The 10180-nt window shown below is 34.6% G+C and overlaps 2 protein-coding genes across 6 annotated transcripts in view; one reads left to right on the top strand and one right to left on the bottom strand.

Annotated features, from left to right (window-relative positions):
- Positions 1-3225, top strand: part of LOC121315808 (SHC-transforming protein 3-like) — a 54885-nt gene extending 51660 nt beyond the window's left edge. For all 5 annotated transcript variants that reach the window (XM_041250281.1, XM_041250288.1, XM_041250252.1 and 2 more), the window contains 2 exons: positions 43-332; positions 1848-3225. In XM_041250281.1, coding sequence (XP_041106215.1) covers positions 43-332; positions 1848-1976 — 419 coding nt within the window. In that variant the 3' untranslated portion in view covers positions 1977-3225. The remainder of the gene's footprint in view (positions 1-42; positions 333-1847) is intronic.
- A 2964-nt stretch (positions 3226-6189) lies between these two features.
- Positions 6190-9441, bottom strand: LOC121315833 (sphingosine 1-phosphate receptor 3-like). The gene is made up of 2 exons (XM_041250313.1): positions 9330-9441; positions 6190-8608 (listed from the first exon to the last, which is right to left on the bottom strand). Exon 2 carries the CDS (start codon positions 8483-8485, stop codon positions 7400-7402), a length of 1086 nt encoding a protein of 361 aa, XP_041106247.1. The 5' UTR covers positions 8486-8608; positions 9330-9441; the 3' UTR covers positions 6190-7399.
- Positions 9442-10180: the final 739 nt, after the last annotated feature.

A 10180-nucleotide genomic window follows, 5' to 3' on the forward strand; every position in this document is an offset into this window, starting at 1 on the left:
AAGCTTATTTTCTAATAGTTTAACACATGTTGTTGTGTCCAGAACCCTTTGAAGATGCCATTAGGAATCGGAGCCCTGTTTTAAACAAGACTGCATCCATTGATAACAGTAGCCCTCTTCTAGCGAGAGCAGCAGCCTTCAATGTGAAAGAAGAACTGAAATCGGAGCCTTGGTATCATGGAGAAATGAGCAGGAAAGAAGCTGAACAGTTGCTGAAAAATGATGGAGATTTCCTGGTCAGGAAAAGCACCACCAATCCTGGCTCATATGTACTGACAGGCATGCACAATGGCCAGTCCAAGCATCTTCTTTTGGTAGATCCAGAAGGGACAGTAAGTATTACTTGCTAATCCTGGTACAGTATTATGTATGGACAGGGGTGCAGTAGTAAGTATGGCTGTAACAATAAGTCATTAGGTTTTTGCCTTAATAATGATTACTTGAGCATGTTGTACATTATACAAGTGTGCCATCAGAAACGTAACATGCATGATACCTCAATGTATCATTACATGCCTAGTAGTATGTTGTGTTGATCATGATGACTGAAATGCAACGTCTCTTCCAAGCAGTGTTGCAGCAGGGAACTGGAAAGCACAAAACACATTTCTTGCCCAGAGCCATACAGTGCCTATGTGGCTAAACTGAGACTGCAAAGCTGAAAGTTTCATATTCTAGTTCCATGTCCTCTGCACATGGGCTGGCCACATTTTATTTTTCTAACGAGTACATTCCTTCAATATAGTTTCTAAAGACACTGATGTAAAATAAGTCATTTTTTTAGGAGGTACTTAACTTATAGGGCTGTCATTTTATCAACAAAACATTGATCTTGATAGCAAAAAAGTATAACTCAATTCAGAGCAAATCAGGAGTTTATGTACCCTGCTTTGCTAGCCTTCTATGAATTTTGCTATGACTGGCTTTGTTTGCTGTCCTAATTAAGAAAGATTGGTTGGTAAAACAGTAGGTTCAACTGGGGTTTTACTGCAAAGCGGTTAATTTAATCAATTTCGTACATTAAAGCTTATTTTAGAATGTTCATGGCCTCCTCGGACTGGCTTTTTGTTGAAAGCGTGCTGTAACTGGGTGAGCTCTCGCACTAGCAGTGGCCATGGCTGCATCCCCACAGTGCTGTGCAGCACATGTATTAATGAAAGGGCTTCGTGTTTTATAAGAAACCAGCCAGAGAACAAAGTTAAAGCAGTGGGTCTCAAACTTATTTAACATTATCAAGTCATATTATTGTTATTCAGATGGACTTTAATACCCAATTCTTTCCACCTAGTGGTTTTCAAGGAGTGGTACTGCCAGCTACAACTACCCTTTTGTGGCTGTATATTGTAATGTATAAACATTTTGGGTATTGAAGTACTGTACAGAATACACAAAAACGGTCTAAAATAATACAATTGAATTGGTTTTCAAGTTGGTTACAAAATCCAAGGGCAGGAAGCTGTCATTGACTCATAAAAATGTAAGCTTTTTAACGTTTCTGTGCTGGGTGTTTTAGTTTTAGCATTGCTAGATAAATTCAGGGATTGTACCATGACTAGAGCAGGCAATTAAGTGAATAACAATGTAAAATCTCAGCGACTTTAGTTCTTCTGCATATAAGAAAGTGTATGGTACGATGCTTTTTATAAAGCTGTATACTGTGTGTGTTCAGTTCAATTCACATTTTATAGATCAGTGAAGTTGCATGTGATTTTATTATTGAAGTAACAAAAGGTCAGTCTAATGCTTATGTAACTTTAGGCTGAATTTTGACTATGAGACTTAAGTTTTAATTTGTAATTGAGTGTTCGGCAAATTACTAACTTGATTTTACCTCTCTTTTTTTAAAGGTGCGGACAAAAGATCACATATTTGAGAGCATAAGCCACCTCATTAGCCATCACCGTGACAACAATTTGCCAATAGTCTCTGCTGGAAGTGAACTGTGCCTTAAACAACCAGTCAGGAGAAGACAGTGACAAGTCAATGCTTTCAAATGGAAAAAAACTGAATCACTACTTTCTCCAAGAAAAGTCAAATATAAGATACCAGTGTCTTTTACATTCTTTCATGATTCCCCAGTTCCCCTGCTTAGGACAACTGGAAGCAGTCTGTTGATCCAACACACTTGATTTTTAGAACCGTGATTATTTTATTGTGATTGTTGAAATTATATATTTTTCGAGATGACATATTGGTTTAATTAGTAGATGTTCATTTTGGTGTGTTTATAAATGCAGCTGTTAATTGTTTAGATTAAATGAGCTGTGATCTCACTAGTGATGTGAGAATACAAAAAAAAAAATTTTAGGATGAAATAATGTTCTAGTCTAACAAGCACAACCATATTTACAAACATGTTGGTTAAAGTTGGACTACTTCAAATATGGAAAAGTAAGAAGAAAAAAAATCAGCAGCTAATATTTTAAGAAAATACGTTTTTTACATGATCAGAAATAACTTTAACTGCAGCTAATATGTAACAATATCCGATCGTGGTTGATTCTGCTTCAGAAATGTGTACATTTGCTTTACTCACAATATACCTTAACCTGTCCATAGACTGCACTGAGTTCCCTGGACTTGCTGTTTAAAAAGGGTTGCTCATAGTGCTATACAAGACACACATTTGTCATCAAAGTCGCATGACTTGAGAATATACAGCTATTGTGGTAAATGTGTAGACCTTTAACCCTTTGAGAATTGTTTGTGTATGCACATAATGTGAAAGTTAATTCTTAATCTGGCTGTATGATGGTGTTTATTAAGACAAAACTATATACATTTTTGATAATGTGGGACAGATCTGATGTACAGGACAGTGAACATCACAAGCGTACCCTGATTGATAATATGCGTACTGGAGGTGAATTTATAACAGGAAAAATACAATAATAATATAAGAATGCAAAGCATTCATATTTTGGCAGGCAGCACCTCCTACTTACAGTAGTTGAGCCATTATAAGGATTCAGGTTTTTCAGTCAGATTTTTTTTTTGCATATTCACTTTGCTCAAGGGGTTAAATTGTAAAACAGTGTGTGGTTAATGAATGCACCCCTATTTAAAAACATAGTAATTTATTAGAAAAACAGTATTTTTGGTAAACTTTACACTGAATTATCCAGTGACTTGTTAAATGAAGTTTCTGCTAAAGACATCCAAGAACAGCGAGTCCTTTGATGCTACTGTATTTTGTGATATTAAAAAGAAAAGTTCTTAATTGCATAGCAGAGTACATTTTAAACAGCTGAAGAAAATCTTTTACATGTGCAATATAACGCGAGCTGGGTTCATAACATTCAACTGCTGCAATGAGCCTGGCTCAGATGCTGCCCAAATAAAGGCAAATACCTCAGTCATTATGAATGAAAACCTTTCGCTTGAGTACAGAATCATGAAACCAACAGTTTTAATATTTGTTCCTTATTTGTAATATAGTTTTGCCAAACAGTAAAATTACATCCTTATTCTAGCTTGCAATTTAAATCCATATTTAATTTAAAAGCAGTTTTGTGAAGCATTGGTTTAAGCAACTGACTTACCTTTGATACTACACCCCAAAAGTTCACAATAAAATAAGAAATAAAGACCTTTGTGTAGCGTAGTCTGTTCAAATATAATATTTCTTTTTTTTTGTTCTAACCTTTTTATATTATTTTTTAAGACAGCTGCAGTATTGGTCTAAAGCAAGTAAGCAAGTTCTGTTTAACTTGGCTGGGATATATTATAGTGTAAATGTAACATTGTTTATTTGAGATAACTGAAGTGAAAGGGTGTTTTATAGCTAGAAACAGGTGCCTTCTATTTCATTGTAAAACAAGGGGGTTCATTTTAATAATCTAGATGGCAGCAGATCTTATTAATTCTCCATAAAAATTAAAAACCCTTGTTACACAGTATTATTTTTTTTATTAACTTAGAAAAGTTGCACAAAAAGGGGTCAATAAATCCCCCGAGTGTAAGCACCAGTAAGATCAATATAGTGTTAAAAAGTGAGGATATTTAGATTTGAGGCTTATTAAAATGGGGGCCAAGGTCTTAAGGTCTTGCTAAGGTCTTTTTTCATGATTAGACAATGTCAGATTTCTATGTTATTGGAAAATGTGCCTTTTCTATGTACTTTTAGTGAGTGTTCTTAATAACCCTTGGAATGGTGACGTTTCTTCGTGGGCAGTTTTCTTTACTCTGAGATTGTGTTTTACAGTTTTAAAATGTTACAGCATGAGATTAAACAGTCACACCTTTTCTTTTTTGATTTTTCTATACCGAACATGAGTGGTACTATACTGACATAGAAATAAAGGGGTTGGGAATAAAAGGGTTAACACAAAAGTAATTACCTGAAGATGTTTACAGGTTTAACCTTTGATTATGTCAATTACCATAACTCTGTAAGACTGTTGGCAATAAAACAGCAAATGTGTCATTTTTTTTTTTTTTTTCTGCCATTTTCCGTGTTTGGATTTATATGCATCTTTGTTCACATCTAAAGCACACAGGTTAGTATGTACACATGTATTAAACTTCAAAAATGGTAACATAAAAAAGCTTTTATATGTAGATCAGATCTCCACTGGGCCCAAATTGACTAAGGGAGCTGGTTAGGCTGTAAAGGAGAATACATACAATGATAACACTATGTAACACAATTTTTGTTTCTGGGTAGTAAGTGTTATTTCCTAATTGCTTATGCCTCAAAAGTATAGAAAATGGCTATTATTCCCCACAAACTTTGCTTTTGTGACCAGGACAGGGATATTTCAAAATATCACTATTTCCAATGGGAAAACAGGCAAATGTGTGTCTTTTCGTTCACATAAAGTCAGGAAAAAACAACATATGAATCCAAATGAACATGTATTTATACTAAAGTAATACAAAAATGACTACAAAAGATTTAGAAGTGAGTAGTTTTTCAAGATTTACGATTATACTGTATTTACAGTATAATCGTAAATCTCGAAAAACTACTCACTTCTAACCTCATGTACCTTTTGTTAAAGATAAATAAAATAAATGACCAGTAAGAAGTAATTGAAAACAAAGTATTACAAGAAACAAACATGAAAATGCAGTAAACTTTTCTCAAAAAACCTAGTTTTCTATCAAAGATTTTATTTTATTTTTTATTTTTTTGTCAACACTGAAATGAAACACTAATAAAGAAGTTTGCAATGATACATGAATTTAAAGATTTTTAATGAACTGAAAACAGGAAATCTGCGGTTGGGTGATCATTGTTATAATGTAACCCCTTAGATCACTTCTCATACCTAACTGTCTTTTTGAGAAGGGTCGCCCCCAGGTGAATTCCCCTCCACCAAAAAAACAATAAACATATTTGTGGAAAAGACAAAAGTCTTGCTCTCCTACAGTGTTTTTAAATCCAGACTGATAATTTGTAATACTGAATGCTATGTAATACTATCATAAACTTATGTGAGCTTATCCATAAGTGAAAACTTAAAAAAAAGTTTTGACAAGAAGAAAACCAACAAGTCACATTACCACAATATGACAGCCATATTAGGACACAGGTCAGAGTAAAGGGTACTTGTGTCAAGTTTCCAAAGCACTAAAAATAAAGTTAGTTTCTTAAAACAGTATATAAACTGTAGAAAAAGCAGAGGCTTGTGAGATCCCTTGCACTTATGTGCAAGGGATGTTATAGTGCTTTAATGTGGTTGTTTAGTAATATTTGAAATTCTATTGTCTTACATTCATGACCTTGATAGCAGATGTCAGTGGACTACCAGACCTCTGGGACAAATATCACCCCACAAAGGTGTCTGCTCAAGGTTAGGCTAAAGGAAAATACACGATAAACATATACCCACACAACTGAAAAAAGTGGATGTCAGCAGATTACTTGACAAGTATCACCCCTTAGCACCTGGCCAGTAGGGGGTGCTATAGCATGGTGAGGTGAAGCCACATACCTATGTAAACCAGGCTAGGCCAGCAAACATGCCTTTAAATAAATAAGAGTCAGGCCACGTGGTGACAGCAACACAAAAATAAACTCTTTAATACATGCTCAGTAGATTAATTAGTCTAAGGCAGGCAACTAAAATAAAAACAACTGAAGAAAATATTTTACTTGTGCAATATAACGCGAGCTGGGTTCAAGCTCCTGAACTCTGGTCAAAGCACCTAAACCTAGAATAAAAAAAAAAAAAAAAAAAAAAAAAAAAAAAAAAAAAAAATCATTTTAGAATTGCAATGTGTCACTCAGAAGGATTTTAACAAATTAGAAATAAATGTACATTTCTTATAAAACAAGCACCACTGACATTATTAATCGTTCACAGGCATTTTTTTTTTAATAGAAAAGAAAATACTGACCATTTCCATTTTAAATGACCTTATTACATATCTTTTATGTACACTATATATTACATGTAGCGTGTCAATAATAATACACATTTACTGACAACAAACATTAAGGGGTCTATTTAATTTATCTAAATGCTGGCATAAATACACAGGCGACCCAAATCACGGTTACTAACCATAAAACGGCTATATTTAAATTTTCAGGTATTTAAACCACTGCAATTTAGATCAATTCAACAGAGCATTAAATCTTGGCTTGTCTCCCTTTTCATCATCAAAGGCTCATGCATGTGCTGTATGTGTTCAATTCAAATACTTCACTTTAAATACAATATTACTTAAAAACAATCCAATAACATTCACATACGTATAACCAGCTTAGTGGCCAAAGCCAGGAATTTTACCACTGATTGGTGTTCTTGAATACCATATAACTTAAAATGGTATTTTACATATTTGAGCTCCCTGATTTATTGAAACTGACAATAAATGCACTTTAATTCCAGAAACACATTTTATCCACCAGATGGAGTTAATTCTGCATTTCAAAAACAGTTAACAGATTTTAATATATACCATAAGCATTATATCTTTATAAAGCACACCAGTAAATACTTTTCCTTCAACTGTTTGTCTATATTTAATCAGTACACTATTCATTAAGATACATATTTTCCTGTATAGTATAGTACATAATAGTAAAAAAGCAAAATTAACATAAATAATAATTTGCTTACATCTACCTACATCTATGACTAATAATTTTCTTATACAGTACTATGTATTTTAACAGCATGTCATTTACACTTTAACTATGTACCCTCAGGTGTACTTATGACCTGTCATTTCATAACATAACGTTTTAAAGGTTTTTTTTTTTTTTTTTAAATCTAACTGAAGAAAGTCTTTTAACATTAAGAGTGTTAAAAAAAGTCCTTTAGTAAACCTCAAAACTTGGAAATTTTGTGCTGCTATTGTATTTGTCTTTAGGCAATAAATAGCGTGGAGAAGCACGTTCTTGTTCAGATATAAGTGCACACAATTAAAAGTGTGTCTGTGGCTGTCAGCACCCTTCACTATTATGTGAAGGTTCGGGTTTTGTAATAGCATTCGGCATTACAGTGATTTGTGGAAAATCTCCTTCTTTTTGTTTCTGGGAATGGCAGCTGCTGGACTTGCTTCGGCTGTTATCCGGCGTTGGCTGTATTTGAAGGCTATTTGCTGCTTTGGTCTTAAAGAGACAGCCACACACAAGGTGGAAGAAAGCCTGGCGCATCTCCTTGCTAGCAAGTGTGTAGATCAGAGGGTTCATGGCAGAATTTAAAACAGCCAGGGCAATAAACCAGTTAGCCTTGTACAATATGTCACATTTTTTGTTCTCGCAAGCCACATCTATGAGAAGCAGAATAAATATTGGGGACCAGCATGCAATGAAGACCCCAACGACAATAACTACGGTTCGAAGCAAGGCCACTGACCTCTCTGAATTGTTATGATTGGTCACCTTTCGACTGCTGGACTTCACAAGCACATAGATGCGGGCATACAGAATAACAACAGCCAGCAAGATGGCAATGAAAACGATGATGCAGAAAGCAACATAAGACTTGGAGTAAAGGGGTAACACAGTGGAGCAAACAGGAAGGTTATCAATGCAGTTCCACCCTAGGATGGGCAATGCTCCCAATAAGACAGCAATAAGCCAACAGGTCCCAATCAGGAGAAAAACTCTGTATTTCCTGTTTGCATCATATGGCCTCATTTTAACCATGGTCATGTGTCTTTCTATGGCAATAGCCAGTAAACTGAATGTGGAAGCCCCCAGTGCTACAAACATGCTGCCTTCCCTTACAAACCAAACAGTCCGAGACAGGCTCAGTGTCTTTTTTCCTGACATAAGGATGTTTACTAAGTAAGCTACTCCTGCCAATAAATCACAAAGTGCTAGATTGCCAATGAAGAAGTACATTCGGTAGTGGAATTTGTGGTTTTTCCATATGGAAACTAACACCAACAAATTCTCCAACACAATCAAACTACATATGATTAAAAAGGCCACAGCAGCTGAGTCCATGCCATCCGTTCTCGTCTCTCGTAGGTCAAGCTTCCCTGTGTAGTTGTAGTGAAGAGAGATATAGCTGAAAGGCATATTTGGTTCTTTGAAGAAACAATAAATGTCCCCAAAAGGCAAAGTTCAGTGTTGGTCACTTGACGATAGGAGCATCCGAGATTTCTTTATTTTTTTTGTTCCAGATTCTTTAAAACTGAAAATCTTGGAGAAAAACAAAAAGCTATAAATTAGCATTATGGGTTGAATGTACACAGACCTGTCAGTATTGGGTCAAAACCTAAATTATAAAGCCTGAAGTTTATAGTACAGTATAGGACTACCTTTTTATTGATTTACTTTACAAAGCCCTTACACCTTGTTAAGAATCTGAGATTATAAGCACATAGTAAAACAAAGGTATCTAAAAGTATTGTATGATTCAATGCAATTATACAATGTCAACTAAATAGTATATTTTGAGTGCACATTAGCACAGGAATTACTAATGCTTTACACACGTTTACTCTGTATGTATGCCCTGTTATTTTTCATACAGGCTATTTTGTTTAAGGAGTCTAGTAAATTCACGATAAACAAAACAAATCAATATGAACAATAATTGGTATGTGTTATTATTGTACTCAGATATGGGTATAAAAATAGCAAGTTACTACTCAAAACAACCCACTGGTCTTGTGATATTACTGTTTTATTAAACGCAGTACATCTGCCTTGTGCTGTTTTGTGTGTTAAACACAAGTCTATTCGTTGTGAGTGTATTAATAGGCTTTTGCTATACTGCTGGAGTACTCATAAGCTCTACAACGTATATTTTAACATTTTCAATGAAATCATATTGCTTTCTTCTATAGGCTAATACACAGCAACAGCACCAGTTCTAGTAAAATCGTTTGGTAAAGAAAGATATTGATCAAATGCTTACCGTTTTCTTATTGTAATCATTTTCCAAGTTTTTAAGAATCAGCAGAAAACAAAACAAAACAAACAAAAAAAAAAACAATCAAAGTATTTGGTTTAAAATTATCCAGTCTTTATATTTTTATATATCCATCAGCTAAGTTCGTTTTTATTTATTTATTTATTTATTTATTTATTATCTTAATATCATTTAACAGTTATATCTCTCTTCCCCAGCAGTTTGTTTGGCTGTGTTTCGGTGACTTGTCTATGTGTTACTTCCTTGCATTCTCGTCCGCAACAGCCTTCTCAACACGGCTTTCCATCTTTTACAAAAGGTATATGAACAACGAATAGAGGCGTGGTCTAGTTCAGCTATTCTCGAGGGGAGAGGGCTATAGCATTATTTGATAAGGCTGTATCTGAACTGTTTGGATGCTACAGTAGCTTCATTTGCGAAGTAATTATTAATGTGGATATATTAAGGATGTAAATACAAACGTTCTGCTGTTTCGGGTATTAACAATTAGTACAAATAATAAAATGGAAAACTTTGCCTTATCTCCAGGGAATGATGTCCTGTATAAATTTTGTGTGCCGGAATTCCAACACTAGCTCACTGAATAAACTCAGTGGTGAAATTCGGAATAAAATCACGTCAACCTTGATCCCTGCTAACACTTCTGCTTTATGCCATTAAACAATGCAGTGGATATGCGGCATGGCGTGAATATATATAGTCTGCGAGCGCAGTGTTTCCCAATCTTTATCAAAGTAAAAACAAAAAGGTACTTGTTCAACCAAACAAGACTTATTGAACGAGTCTGCTATAACAATAAACTCTCTGGAAAAGGCAATAATCATTGAGGCAAAGAA

Source organism: Polyodon spathula, chromosome 1, assembly GCF_017654505.1.
Source record: "Polyodon spathula isolate WHYD16114869_AA chromosome 1, ASM1765450v1, whole genome shotgun sequence".
NCBI lineage: Eukaryota > Metazoa > Chordata > Actinopteri > Acipenseriformes > Polyodontidae > Polyodon > Polyodon spathula.